At 32.9% G+C, this 21,025-nt stretch overlaps 1 protein-coding gene across 1 annotated transcript in view; it reads left to right on the forward strand.

Moving 5' to 3' along the window:
* Positions 1-3,441: 3,441 nt before the first annotated feature.
* Positions 3,442-21,025, forward strand: part of LOC100367386 (alpha-aminoadipic semialdehyde synthase, mitochondrial-like) — a 34,792-nt gene continuing 17,208 nt past the window's right edge. The window contains exons 1-14 of the mRNA XM_085497256.1: positions 3,442-3,538; positions 5,194-5,469; positions 8,622-8,798; positions 10,022-10,174; positions 10,575-10,721; positions 11,814-11,892; positions 13,297-13,424; positions 14,393-14,673; positions 14,787-14,898; positions 15,083-15,145; positions 15,789-15,862; positions 16,742-16,872; positions 17,776-17,905; positions 18,426-18,536. Of these exons, the coding sequence (XP_085353382.1) occupies positions 5,239-5,469; positions 8,622-8,798; positions 10,022-10,174; positions 10,575-10,721; positions 11,814-11,892; positions 13,297-13,424; positions 14,393-14,673; positions 14,787-14,898; positions 15,083-15,145; positions 15,789-15,862; positions 16,742-16,872; positions 17,776-17,905; positions 18,426-18,536 (1,817 nt within the window). The 5' untranslated portion in view covers positions 3,442-3,538; positions 5,194-5,238. The remainder of the gene's footprint in view (positions 3,539-5,193; positions 5,470-8,621; positions 8,799-10,021; positions 10,175-10,574; positions 10,722-11,813; positions 11,893-13,296; positions 13,425-14,392; positions 14,674-14,786; positions 14,899-15,082; positions 15,146-15,788; positions 15,863-16,741; positions 16,873-17,775; positions 17,906-18,425; positions 18,537-21,025) is intronic.

A 21,025-nucleotide genomic window follows, 5' to 3' on the forward strand; every position in this document is an offset into this window, starting at 1 on the left:
AAAAAATATGCGAGTTTTGTTTGTCTAATGTAGAGGACGAATACCATTTTGTTCTTATTTGCCCATTATTTCACTCTATGCGAAAACAGTTAATTCCTGAGTATTTTTGGCATCTTCCCAATTCAGAAAAAAAATATTAGTCTAATGCGCTCAAAATCAGCAAAGGTACTACGTAATCTTGGTAAATTTCTACATAAAGCATTCAACCTTATATATATATATATATATGTATTTTACAATTTCTGTACATTCTCCAGTGCTTGTGTATTCTTTTGTTTTTTTGTTATGTATAGTCATATGGGCCTGTGGCCTAAAAGACAATAAACACATTATTATATACATTATTATATACATATGATAAAATAAAAAATGTATTTATAAAGCACTGAATTAACTCAATTAATAATGATAACAGACAAAACACTAATACAAAAAACAAACTTCATTTTGGAAAACTACTTAAATAAGCTAACTAAATTCAGACTGAGCAATCACAGTTTTATAAATTGAAAAAGGAAGACACAACAGAATCAAAAGGGGCGACAGAATCTGCAAATTGTGTCACGTTAATAAAAATGATATTGAAGATGAACATAACTTCATTATAATATACCCAGTATATAGTATAGAGAGGGTCATTTTATACAATGAAGCTGAAAAGATTATTCCTGACTTTACTAATCTCAGACCTGAAAATAAATTCATAAAAATAATGTCAAATAATAACTTAACAATTCCTCTGGCACAATATCTAAAATACAGCTTTGTTATTAGACAGCAGCACCTACTTAGTAATTGATTTTTTTATATTCTATTATGTGTTCATTGGATTTTTGTTTTTATATTCAGTTTATAGTTTTTTTGTTGGTGTTTCCTTTTTTTTCATTATAAATTTCCGTTACTAACTTCAATTTAGTCTGTTTTGGTTGTTTTTTAAACTATCAGCCATTGTAATTTGATTAATTTTTATTTGTAATTTTCTTTTGTAACCTTTAACCTCCTTCAGTAGGTTGTTATGAGTTAATAAATACTTAGAAATTGTTTGTAGACTATGACACGCTATGGCCATCTGACGCATGCGCAGGTGATGACTCCCCCGCTTTAATATGGTGGTCGTCGCACCGCGTCCTGTTCGTCGATATGGGACTCATACCGAAGTTTACACAAAATTTAAACACGCGCCGCGCGACCCCACCGCCCTTTAATATTGTTTAAGGCAATAATTTTGTTTTCATTCTGTGCGTGGATAGGATAGATATTTTATTTAGAACGTGTACAAAACAAGCGAAGTATAACAAACATAAATATCAAAACTACGCAGCTAAAATAATTTTAGAACAAGAAAAACAAAATTCGTCAATATGCTGGAAATATAACTGTCGTTACTAGAAAGCACAACAGTAAACAACTTTTCATCGGAAAGTTTGCAGTCAATTTTCGTTCTTATCACATTTCAAAGAAACATTGATAGTATGTGACACTGGCAGACCTTATTAGTTTTACATTCAAGTTAAAATGTTTATAATAACTACATGCGTTGCATAATAATTAGTCGGTTTTCAGCTTTTTCCATCAATATCTCAAGTATTTTTTTTCAGTGAATCTTGGTTTATAAATTCTAGTACACTAAGATAATGCAAATAATTAGTTTTGGGTTTGTATACATCCATAAAAATTACCTAATTTGCATAATAATAATCGCTTTCCATCGATTTTTAAAGAATTAATCATCACATTATAATGAAACGTGGTACATATGTGCAGGCTCTGGAACAATACACAGATCTAATTAGTTTTGGGTTGAAATATACGCATAATAATTGTTTAATTTGCATAATAATATAATTACCCATTTTTTTTTTAAAAACAATTTTTGCTTTTCAATAAGATTTAGTGTATAAGTGCCTACTAATTGCATAATCACCATATTTCAATTAAATTTGGTTCATAGATGCTCTGGGGTAATCCACAGACGTGATTAGTTAAATAATGAAAAACTTGCATAATGATTGTCTAATTATCATTAGTAAATTTCTGGTATCTCAAAAGATTAGATTTTAAATTGAACTTTATGTGGTAGAGGTGCTCTGGAATAAATTAGACTGAAAACACAGATTATAAGTATTATAAACTTCAATAGATAACATTGTCTTCACATTGTACATCTCAAATAGCAGATCTAGACAGTAATTAGTTACCAAGCTTCTTGTTTGGAAGGCTAATTAAATTTTCACATGTCTCCAATACTTTAAGCACATGGGAGTTCCTTCCTTGATTTTTAAATGTATTTCTTACTTGCCCTGAGCGAAAAATGTGGCTATTACATTATCTGTAATAAATGCGTTTAGAACAGAATACAGGTGTACAGGGAACGTGGGTGTGGGTGGATGAAATCAACAGATTTAGTAGACGATGATTGCATACCATATTAGTAGAATAATATAAGAATAAATGACAAAAACACGATCTTTCAAAGTATTGTCATACGCCATGTCATTGACTACATGCCATAGAATATACGGTGTAGAAACACACGTGAATAAACTCCGGAACTTCTTTGATCGAAACTTTCGGGTCGTCAAATGGTGGTCTAGATTTGCGTACAGTTAATTTGTCAATAAAATAAAATATTATGTGAGTGGATAAATGGCGAAAGTCGGGTTACCGCGAAACAATTGTTTGCAAGACTTACTAGTATATGGTGACCGAAACCTCCTACATTCACATGCACACAACGCTTGAATTAATTCGATATATTGTAAAATATGCGACTGTCATCTTTCCAGATTTATACTAGTATTAATATCTTGTGACCCTCGAATTGAAAAACAATGTATCGCCATAGGCACGGCTAAAACGATGCAGTGTGAAGTACTAGTATATATTAATGTATACAAAACAAGCAACGCATGAATTCAAACGATATTGTAAAAAAATGAAATTCGGTAGATGTTTTATTCGTGACGCTTTGTCCCACACTCATAAACTCGATGCACCTTAAGGGGCATTGAATTCAAAAGTCTAAATGTTTGTTTTGTTGTAATAAATATAATAGCGAGGTATTGGTGTTTTAGAAAACCTGTGCATCGTTTTCAACATTTGGAACTTAAAACATTGTATAGTAAAACAGAAGACTCATTCAACATATCTAGTAAATATTTTGACTAGTCACGTTTTGTACATTTGGGGTTAACATCGGCAACTAAATTGCTGTATTTGTTCGTAGAAAATTGAAAAAGTAGGCTGGTATTTTAGGCTTTTTGTTTTTAAAATATGGCTTTCTTCCTTGAAAAAAGTATTTACTAGTATTTATTTTCCACAGCCTGGCAATAGTCTTCCATGGTAGTTTCGCTGCGAGACCACTTCATTAGAAAGTAGCTGCAATAAATAAAGCGCCGCCATCGTTGAGGGTGTATTTACTACGTGCTTGTAGTGCGAGGGCGCTGTATTTCATTTTCCGGTTACTGCGATCACATAGAGGTCAGCACATATTGAAGAACAGCGTTAGTATTTTGCGGTTTTGAGGGTGAAACAAAAGGTAACGATATTCAGTGACATATTTATACACCTTGGGCGAGTATTGGGTGCCATTCTGGCGCAAACGATACTGAAACGGCACTATTCACTTGGTATCGAAGATCGACCGAAGTTGCTTTCACCACGGTGACAACTAAACCGTGCTTTCACCATGTGCATCACGGGTCGAACACGAAGATTAATAGTGACAGAGGTCAAATTAAAGACCATCGCGAAGTACCGTGGGCTGAATTATGAAGGTGTTACCCAGTGTGTTAACTGACTGTTTGTTAAAGTGTTATTATCAATGTATTATTTTGTCAAAACAAAAATGGGACTCACTGATACATTTCCGGTTCTATATTAGATACCTGGCGAAGTCGATGATTTCAGAGAGCACCATGAATTAATGTACCATGCTTGGGTGTTATTTGCATACTGACCTCTGCAGACTATCTATCCTTGTATACACCCGCGGTTTGCTGCATGCAGGGGCGGATCAATACTTGCCACCAGTGTTGTCTTGACGAAACATCTCTCTAAACAAAATGTCCCAAGTGACAAGTAGGACAAACTGTTCTCATCCAGATTAGTCTTACTCTGACAGAATTGTTTTGTTACAACTTTCTCTAAGGTTTATGTTTGCATTGCATATTTCTAATATTGATAAATAACTTGTACATTGCAAGTAGGCATATTTCTAATATTGACAAATAATTTGTACGTTGCAAGTAGGCATATTTCTATATTGACTAATAACTTGACATTGCAAGTAGGCATATTTCTAATATTGACTAATAACTTGTATGTTTCAACTAGGCATATTTCTAATATTGACTAATAACTTGTATGTTAAGTAGGCATATTTAAGTTTATTAACTAATGAGTAATAAAAATCAAGTATGGATTAATTATTAGTAGTAAATATATATAATTAAACCATACTTGCAACATACAAATTAAAACTCAATACATAAAAATATGTAAATAAATAAAAAAGGCAGTGTTTGCAACATGCAAATTATTAGTAAATAAAAATATATAATGGAAAGTACTTAATTGACAAGCTGGTAGGCTGGTTTGTTATCCACACTGCTAAAAAAACAAACAACATGTTTTCGGCTGTTGCAATTGTAGCACATACATTGTATAACTAAAACTGGGCCTCATATACAAAGTTCGCAAACGGCATTTAGTCTTCAGAAGTTTTTTCACTTTATTTCTAGCACGTATTTTGCTGTTATAATTTTTATTTCCAACCATTTTGCGATTTTATTTTCTAGATTGTTTGATTGAACGCAGCATTTACAGTTCATTCAAAGTTCAAAGTTGCACTGGGACTTGCGTTGGTACAGTGTAATAATGTCGGTTCTGGTAATCTGTCGTAGATAAGCTAGTTAATAGCCAAAATAAAAAGTATGACCATTTGAACACTTAGCTCAAATTTCTTGTTGATGAGAAAATATATCAAAAATACAAATAGTAACTTTGTTTTTCATCCTCGATTTGTTGGAGGAGATGCATTTGATGCAAAGCTATTCAAAAATATTTTTTTGGGCTGTTGCCATGGCAATGGTGGGTCAGGACAAACAAATAAACTTGCTGGAGTGTAACCTTTGAACTTAATATTATAATTTATGAAATGAATGTAGTAAATTTCTTTCATTTACTTTTCAGATATTAAAATGCTTTTCTAAGGCACTGGTTACTAATAATATTAAAATGTGGAAAAACTGCAGCAAGCGAATTTTTAGGACTTCAGCACTTTATCGGAGTGCGAGAAAGTTTAGTAACCATGTAGAAAGGCCCTTGGTTATTGGATTACGCAGAGAAGGTGGGTCACAATGGGAAAGAAGAGCACCGATTGGTCCATCTCATGTACAAGAACTTGTAGAGAACCAAGGAATTAAAGTCTTGGTACAACCAGCAAACAGAAGAGCCTATACAATGCAGGTTAGACTTTCTTACACAACACTGGGTGGGGTGGGGGGTCTATGACATTTTGTTAAAAAACTATTTGGTCTAATATTAATTTCACTGAAAGTTAAAATTATCATTCTTTATAAGTGTCCAACTATCAAATTGATAAAACCGTTGCTCACAATTGCCTCTGATGTGAAGGAAATTTGGAGATATAAAGTCAGAATGACAGCTTTTTAGCAGATTGTTGATTGTATCTCTTTCACTGCTAATAACATCGAAAATGTGTTTGTCTGGTGCTCTTAAATGTCTGTGTATGGGATACAGTAATAGTACAAATGCATTTTTTAATAATTGCCTCAGTGAGTATAATTTAATATAAAAATATAAGACAAATATATAGATGAACCATACCAGTATACATAAAATGTGTGTATTTTCTATTTTTAGTTAAACTCTAGTTACCTTGCCCTTTGGCAGTGTACATTCACCATGTGAACATGCATGTGCAGACTTTTGTCTATTATTCATAAATTTTATGATTCATACAGAATCTATCAGTAGGCAATGTGTTAGGCTAAATGCACTTATGAAGGTTTGTATACCCAAGGTAATATTTATTTTTCAAAACCAGCACCCCCCCCCCCCCAAAGTTAGTCTGGCAAATTTCCCGCCAGGATGAAGCTACTATATGTTCTCTTGGAGTAAATGATTCTGGGTACCAAGACGGTTAATTCCATTGAATTGTCTCTCTCTCTCTCACTTGTTTTTCTGTTACTTTTGTATTTAACAAGTAGTGCAAATGAATCTTCCAATTTAGTTTGTATTGATAGTTAATCAATGTATGTTTAAAAAATTAACATGAATCTCTCAGTCTGTCTGTTTTGGTAAATTTATTACAAAAATTGTTCATTTTCTTATTATTCAGAGTTCTCATAGTTATTAGTCATTGAGTGATTTTTCCTAGTTTTGTTCACTTCTTGACTTTTTGTTTGCCCCTGATAAAATAGAGGAGAAATTGTCAGTAACACAGTATGTCATACTTTCAAATGTAATGTACTATAGTCATGAAAACAGCCAATCAGTGATGACTCAGTACTTTGTGTATAATATGTAGTTAAATATGGTTTCACCAGGCCGTTCTTGAGTATACTTGCAATGGCAGGATTCCAGGCTATTATGGCTATAGGCTATCCATGCTGGTTTTCAAAGATGATGTGTTAAAGTTTTTTTATCAGATTATTGTAAAAACTCCACCACCAGAGGGGAGGAGGGGGGATCATCTCGTTGAAGAAATGTGCCAAACCAACTTTTTCTGGTCAATTTTGAGATGCTGATGCCAAAAGAGCATGTTATACACAAGTTCAGGTTCAAATTTAATCTAAATGCTTGTTTTTGTCAAATTATTGTGAAAAAACCCATTAAGGGTTGAGGTTTATACGAGAGGGAAATTTTCCAAGCAAACACATTATGGTCAGTTTTAAGACAGTGATTTCAAAATTGCTAATTTTGTAAAAATCTAAACTAAATATTTGACTAGGACTAAATTCTGTCAGGTATAGATAAGGCATACGTTTTAGTGACCCAGGTAATAACAACAACAAAGTGCTTTAGACAGGTAGAATTTATAGACAATATAATAATATAATATAGCCCTCCTACCGGAATCTATGTTCAAATTAAGACACGATGATCATTGTTTGCCAAATAGTAATGATAGTTTTCAAGTGAAGAGGTTACAGAGGTTACAGGTGTACACCTCCGTTATTTACAACTATACAGGTTTACTGTGTCTGTTTAATCCTTATCAAAGGCATTTAAACAAACCAAGTTTATGATGTCATAAATGTGGTGTCATGTCATGTGATGTGGTGTAACACATTGAATGACGTTTCTGATACAGAAAATTTACACTGACATAGTTCATGTTTGTATCTTTCTTTTCTCTTTTGAGACAAGATGATTCTGTTATATTTGCTTTTATATAATTATAGACCAGGAGCTTAGGTGTCATCCGGTGCAGAAATTTGTCAGACCAACTTTTTTTTTAATTTTATCCTTATCGTTGGGAGTGAGAATCATTGTAAAATTCAACCTGTGGTGATAAATCCATGTAATGCTCATTATATCGTAGTGAATTTTAGTCCACTGACAATGTTCTACACATGTATTTGTATGATAAAACAAAACAATGTAATTTTGCCAAAATATGTGATAGAACATCATGTTGATACACAAAGTGGTGATTCCTTTTCACATGTACCAAACTGGACCGCGTCCTCAACTCAGGAGATCATGATTTTTTAGGGGTGCACCCCCTCGGAAAAGAGTGCAAATGACAATTTTAATTCACCATGTGACAGATTGAGGTGGATATTACGTCTTCAAGGGAAAATAAAATTATGAAATTATTTGCGTCATTATTGACTTTTACAATTAAGAAACAGGAATGGTCACAACAATATGCACATTTTATTACAACATTAATTATGTACATTGTACATGTACCACTCAAATTTACAAGGTTAAAAATATTAGAGTCTGTAGGAACACAGTTGAAGTCAAAATCTTCATCATTATCTCTACTGACGATGTGTTGGATCGTATGCAAACTCTCGATGAAAAGCACTTTCTGCCATAATGTATTTGCATGATTTGACATGCAACAATTCCCTTTGACCTCATGGGTCAAGTTGTACCAACACAATTCTTCGGACATTTCCGTAGACTTTCTAGTAACGTAATGTGGAAGTGAATTATTAATGTTGAAGTACGATCTGTTAGAATTGATTTTAGTGAATAAATGGCATGTGTTTATCAACAAACTACATGGTAACTGCATGAAATATTTACCACATTTTACTTTTACAGGTCATTGTCAAAGCGTAGTTTACGTACGGTTACCATGGACTATGCATTCACAACATATTCACAGCGGTGGATATCAATGCTGTATCATATAAAAACGATTACCAGTTAATTTTGTTAAGCAATGATCAAAGACCATGTTTTAAATTAGTAGCATTTTGAATGGGTTGGCACATTGCAGAATGTGACCCCCAATATAAAGACTGCCCAAAATTGCGGGATGGGCGCTTGACCGGGCATGGGCACTAATATGGTCCAATATGGTAATAAAGTGGTAAAACAGGTTAATTAAATTGGGTGTTGATTGTATTTACTAGGACTATGAAAATGCAGGAGCTATTGTGCAAGAAGACCTGTCAGAAGCCTCTCTCATCATGGGAGTGAAGCAAGTACCCATTGATAAGCTTCTGCCAAATAAAAACTACGCTTTCTTTTCGCATACAATCAAAGCCCAAAAAGAGAACATGCCATTACTGGATGCAATGTTGGAAAAGGTATGTGTTGTACTGTCCCATATATACCGTGTACAGTGTTTAAATATACTGAGTATATTCAGTGGTGTTTAAAAATACTGGTATATACTGGGTATATTCAGTAGTGTTTAAAAATACTGGTATATACTAAGTATATTCAGTAGTGTTTAAATATACTGGTATATACTGAGTATATTCAGTAGTGTTTAAAAATACTGGTATATACTAAGTATATTCAGTAGTGTTTAAAAATACTGGTATATACTAAGTATATTCAGTAGTGTTTAATTATACTGGTATATACTAAGTATATTCAGTAGTGTTTAAAAATACTGGTATATACTGGGTATATTCAGTAGTGTTTAAAAATACTGGTATATACTAAGTATATTCAGTAGTGTTTAAAAATACTGGTATATACTGGGTATATTCAGTAGTGTTTAAAAATACTGGTATATACTAAGTATATTCAGTAGTGTTTAAAAATACTGGTATATACTGGGTATATTCAGTAGTGTTTAAATATACTGGTACATACTAAGTATATTCAGTAGTGTTTAATTATACTAGTATATACTAAGTATATTCAGTAGTGTTTAATTATACTGGTATATACTAAGTATATTCAGTAGTGTTTAATTATACTAGTATATACTAAGTATATTCAGTAGTGTTTAATTATACTGGTATATACTAAGTATATTCAGTAGTGTTTAAATATACTGGTATATACTAAGTATATTCAGTAGTGTTTAAAAATACTGGTATATACTAAGTATATTCAGTAGTGTTTAAAAATACTGGTATATACTAAGTATATTCAGTAGTGTTTAAAAATACTGGTATATACTAAGTACATTCAGTAGTGTTTAAAAATACTGGTATATACTAAGTAGAGTGGTATAATATCATGTGCTGGTATCAATAAGTTTTATACATACATATAGAACCACAGGGAGCCCAGAAACTATAATCAACTGTACGCACTCCCTATGAGTGGGGGTGGGGGTGGTGGTGTATCGGCTGATATCTAGTGTAAAAAATAGACAAGAGATGAAGGCTCCAGCGAGCTCATATTTTTTAAACTGGAAATAACAGATGAACAGAATGAAAAATAAAATCTATAAAAAATACCAGGTTGAAGAATATTAGTTGCTCTTTCAAATTTCACCAAAGCCTTACCTATATTTTACCTACAACTGCAGAATAAATCAAGTAAGATACACAAAATATTTTTATTTCAGAATATTCGTCTAATAGATTACGAAAAAATGGTGGATAGTAAAGGAAAACGTCTAGTAGCGTTTGGTAAATTTGCTGGCATCTGTGGAATGATTAACATACTGCATGGTATTGGACTACGACTACTTGGACTTGGACACCATACTCCATTTATGGTATGCTAAGTATGCTATATAGTAATTTTATCTTTACAGTCAAAACAATGATTAGGTTTGTTTTAGAATATCTTTATTTTTAATGTTTACTGCAGTATGGCAGTGTATAGTTTTATTTCTAGGCCATCAGCAATAAATATCGTTTCTTTGCAACATGCTCACCATCTGAACAATGTTATGCCACAGGTTTTTATAACATTACCAGTAATCATTACAGGTTTTTATTTTGTTTTGTTTTGTTTTTTAAGTTCAACTGATTAAGACTAAGAAAGAAAAAGTAAATTTCAATGAGTGTTCCAAAAACTTCTTTTGAACCAATAAATTTGTTCAAGACAACTTTACAGCAACATTTGTTTGTCCTAATTGCTGCATTATTGGTAATTATAATATGATTTTCTAGCACATAGGTTCAGCACACAATTATCGTAATAGTGGCATGGCTAAACAAGCTGTCAGAGATGCTGGATATGAAATAGCTTTAGGGTTAATGCCTCAGTCTATTGGACCACTGACATTTGTGTTTACTGGCTCAGGCAATGTATCACAGGTAAGGATGAAATAGTTCATACATATTTCATATGTAATTTGGTTGAAATAGAAAACTGAGACCTAACCAAGTCATGAGTCTTTTCTATAGTCTTATAAAATGTGAAAAAAATTTGTGGAATTTCTTTGGTGTTCAGTTTAGCTGGTTAGGCCAATATCAAAACTATGACAGGTTGAGATGTATAAAGCATAGTCAATCAATCAGAGATCGTCTTACAATATATTATAAATGTCTATACCGAATCCCATGATTGGTACTTTATTTAGTGCCAATATTAACAGATATTAATAAACTAAACTATGAATAAGTTTTGCTTAAAGTAAAGTAAATTTAAATTTTTAGAGATTGATATTTAGAATTATAGAAATCTAACAGCATCTGTTATACCACAGGAGATTACACTGCAGTTTTTAGTCCCCGTTCGGATGAAGTCCGAAAACAGGGACTTATAATTCGGTCTCCGTGCATCTGTGCGTTTGTCCGGAGTCATATCTCAGAATCCCTTGGACCGAATCTGTTCATTCTTTGCATGTGCCTAGTACCTTATGTGGGACATATGCACATGCAGTGGTTTAGCAATTCGATTCAAAATGGCCGACTGGCAGCCATCTAGTTTTTTGAAAATGTTGTATTTTAGACATGCTTTTTCACTTGTCATTAAAACTTGGTACATAGATTATACATGTTAGGATACATGTCCATTACGATTTATTTCGCAATTGGATCAAAGATGGTCGACTGGCAGATATCTGATTTTTTGGCCTTACTACTATAATATTTCCACAATTTATGTACCATTTTTATTGGGATTTGGGACATACATCATACATATCAGTGTGTTTCATAATCAGATCAAAGATGGCCGAATAACGACTGTTTTTATTTTTGGCCTTATTACTACTACACGAAACGCGTGTTTTGATGTAAATAAACAATCTGTTGTATACGCCACTTGGAACTCAAGTTTCAAGGACACGCTCCTGACAACCCCTTCGCTTTAGTATGACGAGCATAAAGAGAACTTTTAAAAATTTAACGGGGGCTGTGTCATTGTCAATGACTTGTTATATATATTTCTTGTCTTGATAACAGGGGGCACAGGAAGTATTCAAAGAGCTCCCTCATAGGTTTGTTAAGCCAGCTGATTTGGAATATGTTGCCAAGTATGGAGGTATGTCTCAATATTATATTCTCACTTTATTAGACCCTGTTCATATTAAGTTTGAAAGGGGAACTGTGTATGTGTGTGTGCGCGCCTATGCATTCACACCTGTTTCCCAGATATGCGCGAACTAATTATGTACAAGCTTTACAAACACATATCTTGTCACACATACGTATAGAGTGCTCACTTCCCACATATTGATCAATTTCCGACAGCATAGTATTTTCTGACAACCACATTTTTTCTCACTCATTTATTGAAAACATTGACCACTTTTCCAAACACTGATCACTGGCACATGAGTGGTCCAAATAATGGTAAAGTTAGAAGTCTAAGTGTGATTCTGGAAAATTGGATGAAATTGAATTGTCAAATTCTGAAAGACGCTTCAAATCGTATTGATGCGTTGTATCATTAGTGAACACAACTTGAATTGTGATTACATATCCTGAAAAAACAACAGAATATAGATAAAATTTTTACACATGTATATAATATAAATAAAGGTGTCAAATTTACTTTTAGTCGTATAAGTAATTGGTGATCAATTGTAACAGTTGGAAAATCGTAATAATTCGCTCAAGACCTCTGCTACTGGAAATTACATCATTACTAGTCTGGTTTTTCAGTTTTGTATGTCTGTAGTCATTTCTGTGATAAGTTTTGGCCAATTTAGTTATGGAAACAAGGCCAAGTATCCATGGTAACATGAACTTAAAGTTATTTGGGTTTGTTCATTTTTGACTAAATGTTGGATACTGTAATTAAAAATTTCAGTTATTTTGTGAGTATACAGCACTCTCGATTCAGTTAAGTCTCTAAAATATGCATTTTAGCAAGAAAAAAAAACATTGATCTGTATTTGAAATAGCTCTAGACAGAAATTAAAAAAACTCTGTACTCTTGTTTCTTCCAAAAATTTATAAGTTTGTTGTTAGAATAATTTAGATGCAATCAAATATTCAAAATGACACGACTCAAAGATTTATCCATCTGCCAAGTTTATACTAAGAGAGATGCAAGAAGTTATCCAATCAAAGACAATGTTTGGGAAGTGTTTTGGTTTTGGTGATCTACCAAATTAAAACCGATTATCTAAAATATATGCAGGACAATCTTTCAGATAAATACGATACAGGATAGCTGTGGGTTGTATTCTTAATTCATCATACAGATTAAAGTTCAAATATTTTGCCCAAAGTACCAAACTGCTTTAGATTTGAGAGTCCAGTGTCCCATTGGATGAGGATCATATCAATTGTTAGTGAAATGTCATGTTTCATTCAGCTGAATCGTTTCTGTGGCAAAAAGTACAAGCTATGAGTGAACCATTTATCTTCAAATGGAGGAAACAGTTAATTGGTGTGTTCTTTCTTATAAACTGTTATACATATCTACTTTACATTGCAGATCATAAAACACTTTACGCTACAGTGATCAACATGCAGGATCACTTGTATAGAAAGACAACGGGTGGATTCTGTGAATCAGAGTTTGAAGAACACCCTGAAATTTATGCCTCAAACTTTAATACTAGGGTAGGTTGGCCATATTTGCTTTTGTGGTTTGTGAGTGAGTACAAGAAATAGTTATGTAGCTGGTAGTGATTTTGACCTCAAACAAGCACAAATTAAGACACTATGATTTTCTTCTTTGTAGCAATGTCAATGAAATTGTAGATGTAACTGGTAGCCAAAATACCAATGAAAGAAAGGGTTACCTGGCTAAGCATGTATACCTGTATTCCTTTATAATAGTGACACCATTTTATGTTAATGATTCGAAACAGGGACTTATAATTCGGTCTCCATCCGTCCATCTGTCCATCCATCTGGATTCATATTTCAGCAGTCTGTGGACCAAATCTGTTCATTCTTTGCTTGTGCCTAGTACTTTGTCTGGGACATATGCACATGCAGTGGTTTACAGATTCAATCTAAAATGTCTGACTGGCAGCCATTTTGTTTTTTGAAAATGTGGTATCTTATGCATGCTTTGTCAATTTTTGTACAAATTTGGTACATACATTATGCATGTTAGATTACACATGTACATGTCTATGAAGATTCGTTTCACAATCAGATCAAAGATGGCTGACTGGCGGCCATCTTGGTTTTTGTACCATTTTCATTCATATTTGTCACATATATTATACATATACATGTAGTAATACATGTTAGCATGAACCATGTGCATGAACCATGTGCAAATGTCTATTGTTAGTCGGTGACATTATAGTTTCAAATTGTGTGCCAAGAGAAATCAGATTGGCGATAAAATATGTGATATGAGGGTGGGATATCAAAAATATGACATGGCTTTATTAACAAACAACAGAATATGCTTATGATCTTTAACAATGAATGACTGTAACCTGTTTCTGTATCAGTGTAATTGTTTAGCTTCATTTCAGTTATAATCTCATGGCAAGGCTATACCTATGTTGTCATCTATAATGATTTGTTCACTACATATTTATTTAATTTGTCTATTTATATATCTTTAGTATGCACCTTGGACATCTTGTATAGTTAATGGAATATACTGGGCATCAAGTCATCCAAGACTTCTATCTAACGAAGACACTAATACTCTAATGAACCCACATTCTACCAAGACTGAGACCAGTGAAGGATGTCCGGCTTTACCGCATCGTTTACTTGCCATCTGTGATATCTCAGCTGATCTTGGTGGTTCTGTGGAATTTATTGTTGACTCAACATCTATAGAGTCACCATTCTGTTTTTATGATACAACTCATAAACATGAACATGTCAAAACAGTCAGGTACGTATCAGTGCTTTCTCTAAATTAACATTTTCTTTGTGAATTCAGTTATATATTCATCTCATGCATGTTTGAAAGAAGAATTATGTTTATGTTTTTTTCTGACTTGTTAGTTTTTCAGGTAGTGGAATTCTGGTTTGTTCCATTGATAACATGCCTGCACAACTACCAAGAGAAGCCACTGATTTCTTTGGTGGTTTACTTTTACCATATATAGAAGAAATGGTCAGTAGATTGTTTGTTTTTTAGTACTTTAATGTTAAGCTATCAATAACTGCATTTAAATTGTAACTGTTGTCTCATTCACATAGCAATAGTTATATATCAAGTGTTAGTCGTGCTTCCACAATCCTAAAAAACATTTAAAGAAGCAATGGTAGAGACATTTACTCTGTAATTTTCTCGCTAGGCTATGATGGATGCCAATGTTCCAACTTCAAAAGAGACATTTTTATCACCAGTAGTGAGAGATGTAAGTATGAGAGATTAATTTACATTTATTGGCAGTGGTTTATTGTCAGGAACATTATTAGTACTCACACAGGTGACACAAGATTACAAATACAATTCACATCAATGACACAAGATATACATTCATCATTGATATCAATTAATTTAGCTGTGGCTTATTTTCTTTGTAATGTTTTTTCATTTTCCAAAATAGATGAATAACCAAAGTTGGAATTTTCAAAGCAACAATCGGTTAAAACATAATACTTTTCTTGGCTCAGTGTTCAAAATTTACTTGATTTATGCGATTTGGTTATTATTTGACCTCAAAGAATTACGGTGATCAAATTGAGTGCACCTCTAATACATGTGTCCATCCCAGAGTTGACGTAGCTTTAATATGGCAATGGAAATAAAACAAAAAGGTGTGATGTCAACTTGCCAAAAAGGGCGCTCTATAAAACACTGGCTGAACAGGATGTGCGAAGGTAGCATTGAGGTGATGACCAAATATTGGTTAGAAACAATGCCTTAGATCCAGACAGAGTTATGGTGATTATACTTACATAGAAAAATGTATCAAATGAATTTTACTGTTAATTCTACAACCAGACATTTTAACTTTATTCATATTCTCTTTGCAATTATATGTTTGTCATTTTCAGGCAATAATATGTTCCAATGGAAAGTTAACTCCTAAATATGAATACATTGATGACTTGAGAAGAAAACATGCGAGGTAGGCTTTATAGGCAGAAACATGTAAAGGAAAAGGAAAGGAACTTTTTTTAACAAGTTGAATACATATCCATGTATTTTTCTCCCAGAGATATCTTACAATATATGCATAGATGGATGTTATAAATTATTATTTCTTCTGCTGCATGGCTGTATGAATAAAAAATAAATTTTCCATATTTTAAAAACATTTCATAATGCTTCTAAGGTATGCTAGATGTCTACAATACAAAATCAACTGGCTTGGTAGAAAAGTGAATCTGGTATAGTAAAATATTTGCCTGAATATCTGCATATTTCACATAAACATCCAGACAAGCTTTGGCTATGAGGAGATCATCCATCTTGATCACAGTATTGCATAGACAATAAATAAAATTCCAGTTTCCATTAAGGCAAATTCTATGCATACTCTTTCATAAATTAAAAGAAAACCATATATAGGAAAAAGAATAGTTTTTGTAAAAAAACGCAATAAAAATGTAGTAGAATGAAATTCACCTCATACTAGATTCTGAATTATATAAGGAAGAAAGGATATCAAAACAAACCAAAATGAAGAAAAAAGACTAAACAACTTTGCAATTGTAGTATTGCATTGGCCAGATATTTAAAAACTACAATATGGAAAATTAATAAATGAAAAACAAATGGGTGTTATTTATTTAATGTTTTGTCTTCAGCTTACTGTACTCTCAGAAGATACGTGTGTCGAGTAATAAAATTATTGTTACCAATATTATGGTCAGTGATATAGAATACAATAAAAGTACCTGTGTCTCGGTGCAAGAAATTTGTTAGATATGCATTGTTGTATACTGAGTCATTGAATTGGAATAATGGTTCTTTAAATTTAGTTTGTTGTTTTTCTCCATTCAAGGGGTCGTCGCGCTAGCCAACCATTACCAGGTCATGATTCGTGGAAGAAAGTGCTGATACTGGGTGCTGGATATGTAGCTGCACCAGTTGTTGAATACCTTACAAGGGACAGAAATGTCGCGGTCACTGTAGGTAAGAAAATGTCTATTGTGATTGACAATTTCCTTACTTCACAGAATGTGTGCATTCATATTATTTTGTTTTCGCAAACTTTTTGTTCATCAATTATAGAAAATTCAGGAACAAATTTGTATCAACTTTTGGTACAACCATAGAACATTCAATCAGTATTGATCACATTATTATTTTAATATGCCTGAACTGTTGTATGCAGCGTCAATCATCAATTTCTTTAGTTCTGCTGTTATCGTAGATGACAGAGCAGCAATGTTCATATAGGTGATAGTCTGTTGTCGTCCATCTTTTTGAAAACTACCATCTCAGTTGCTTTGATACTTGGTATGTAGATACCTTGGGTGGACCTCTGTCAGATTTGTTCATTTCATGAAAATATATTCAAGTTTCTAGTTTTGGTGAATATTTTTGTCATTTTTGATCAACAATTTTATTTTCTAGAAAGCTTCTACTCTGATTGGTTTGATGCTTGCATTATATGTACCTTAGGTGCAACTCTATTAGCTTAGTTCATCTTTTAACACTAGGGGAGCACTCTACTAATTCAGACATTTCCTATAAAGTGAAGTTGATGAATTCAAAACTTGGGTTCTATCATACTTATCAGTGATATGATCAATGCAGAAGTTGAGATAGAATGTAAAGGAAGTCAAGTTTATTTGTTTTTCCACTACATGTATGTTTATGGGGTGAAAGCAACACTTAATCTGTAAAAGTTTCCTGGAAATTAGTGAAAAGAAAATGAAATAAAAACTTCTGTTGAAAAATTCAGGACATTAAATCACACCATGTACTAACAATTACAGTAACTTTGCATACACTTATTATCACACAACTGTACTCTGCTGAAACCTATTTTGATAAATAATGCTTATTGATTAATTGTTGTTTTGTGTACAGGATCTGCCATAAGATCAGAAGCTGAGCGACTAGCTGACAAATACCAGAACACAATAGCACACGATGTTGACGTCCAGAAACATACTGGGTTCCTCAGAAGACTTGTCAGAGAAAATGATTTAGTTATCAGGTGTGTATCATTTTTGGAGAATAAATGTAAGTAAATGGTCAAGGTGTTGTTCTAGTGTGATCAGCTTTTGACTGCTTGGATAATGCACTGACCTAATTTTTAGAATTTAAGACCAGTTTTAGGTAAAAATCTATGCATATTAATTACCTAATTTCCATCAACATCTCAAGTGGTAAACATTTTAATGAATCTTGGTAAATAAATAATTCAATTTTCAGCTTTCCACCTAATCTTGACTCGTGTGTGTGTGTGTGTGTGAAACACACATTGGGAGTCTTTGTAATAAATTTTCTTATTAATATTTGATGGGGTTTTGTGAGTGCATACATTTTTTAACTAAAATCTGTACACTCTTTAAAAAAAAGTAAACAAAATAATTTTTCAATTTGTTAAAAATTAGCCCAAATGCAGTGACACATTATCTTATTAGTGGTGGGCATTGGTCTATAAAATTGTAAACAAATATTTTCAAGAAAATCATGTGTTTGATTAATTAATTGATTATATTTGTTTTCTTCAGCTTGCTGCCTTATTCACTACATCCTGTTGTTGCAGAGATGTGTATCGAAGAAAAGACTAACATGGCTACAGCCAGTTATACAACTCCTGCTTTACGCGCCATGGAGCAAAGGTAATTGACACTTTATGCTGTGGTTTGTCACTCATCTCACTGATTATTAGTTTAAGAGATGTAAATACCATGCAGTTCAAGTAAAATATGATTTTCAACCATATCTTGTTCTCTATAAAATGTTATTATGGATGTTAAAGTGCGATTATGCATTCTTATTTGTGTCCTATACTATGCATAGCAACATACATGTATGTGGGTTATATGTGCTTACCGATATGCATAGCAACATATGTGTATGTGGGTTATATGTGCTTACCGATATGCATAGCAACATGTGTGTATGTGGGTTATATGTGCTTACTTATACTACGCATAGCAACATATATGTATGTGGGTTATATGTGCTTACACTATGCATAGCAACATATGTGTATGTGGGTTATATGTGCTTACTTACACTACGCATAGCAACATATATGTATGTGGGTTATATGTGCTTACTTATACTATGCATAGCAACATATGTGTATGTGGGTTATATGTGCTTACTTATACTACGCATAGCAACATATATGTATGTGGGTTATATGTGCTTACTTATACTATGCATAACAACATATGTGTATGTGGGTTATATTTGCTTACACTATGCATAGCAACATATGTGTATGTGGGTTATATGTGCTTACTTACACTACGCATAGCAACATATATGTATGTGGGTTATATGTGCTTACTTATACTATGCATAGCAACATATGTGTATGTGGGTTATATGTGCTTACTTATACTACGCATAGCAACATATATGTATGTGGGTTATATGTGCTTACTTATACTATGCATAACAACATATATGTATGTGGGTTATATGTGCTTACACTATGCATAGCAACATATGTGTATGTGGGTTATATGTGCTTACTTACACTACGCATAGCAACATATATGTATGTGGGTTATATGTGCTTACTTATACTATGCATAGCAACATATGTGTATGTGGGTTATATGTGCTTACTTATACTACGCATAGCAACATATATGTATGTGGGTTATATGTGCTTACTTATACTATGCATAACAACATATGTGTATGTGGGTTATATTTGCTTACACTATGCATAGCAACATATGTGTATGTGGGTTATATGTGCTTACTTATACTACGCATAGCAACATATATGTATGTGGGTTATATGTGCTTACTTATACTATGCATAACAACATATGTGTATGTGGGTTATATGTGCTTACTTATACTATGCATAACAACATATGTGTATGTGGGTTATATGTGCTTACACTATGCATAGCAACATATGTGTATGTGGGTTATATGTGCTTACTTACACTACGCATAGCAACATATATGTATGTGGGTTATATGTGCTTACTTATACTATGCATTGCAACATATGTGCATGTGGGTTATATGTGCTTATACTATGCATAGCAACATATGTGTATGTGGGTTATATGTGCTTACTTACACTATGCATAGCAACATATGTGTATGTGGGTTATATGTGCTTACTTATACTATGCATAGCAACATATATGTATGTGGGTTATATGTGCTTACTTATACTATGCATTGCAACATATGTGTATGTGGGTTATATGTGCTTATACTATGCATAGCAACATATGTGTATGTGGGTTATATGTGCTTACATATACTATGCATAGCAACATGTGTATGTGGGTTATATGTGCTTACTTATACTATGCATAGCAACATATTCGTATGTGGGTTATATGTGCTTACTTATACTATGCATAGCAACATATATGTATGTGGGTTATATGTGCTTACTTATACTATGCATAGCAACATATGTGTATGTGGGTTATATGTGCTTACTTATACTATGCATAGCAACATATATGTATGTGGGTTATATGTGATTACTTATACTATGCATAACATATGTGTATGTGGGTTATATGTGCTTACTTATACTATGCATAGCAACATATGTGTATGTGGGTTATATGTGTTTACTTATACTATACATTGCAACATATATGTATGTGGGTTATATGTGTTTACTTATACTATGCATAGCAACATATGTGTATGTGGGTTATATGTGCTTACTTTCACTATGCATAGCAACATATATGTATGTGGGTTATATGTGCTTACATATACTATGCATAGCAACATATGTGTATGTGGATTATATGTGCTTACCTATACTATGCATAGCAACATATGTGTATGTGGGTTATATTTTCTTACTTATACTATGCATAGCAACATGTGTATGTGGGTTATATGTGCTTAATATACTATGCATAACAACATATGTGTATGTGGGTTATATGTGCTTACTTATACTATGCATAGCAACATATGTGTATGTGGATTATATGTGCTTATACTATGCATAGCAACATATGTGTATGTGGGTTATATTTTCTTACTTATACTATGCATAGCAACATATGTGTATGTGGGTTATATGTGCTTACTTATACTATGCATAACAACATATGTGTATGTGGGTTATTTGTGCTTACACTATGCATAGCAACAT

This window comes from Saccoglossus kowalevskii, chromosome 3 (genome assembly GCF_978046115.1).
Source record: "Saccoglossus kowalevskii chromosome 3, keSacKowa6.1, whole genome shotgun sequence".
NCBI classification, from domain to species: domain Eukaryota; kingdom Metazoa; phylum Hemichordata; class Enteropneusta; family Harrimaniidae; genus Saccoglossus; species Saccoglossus kowalevskii.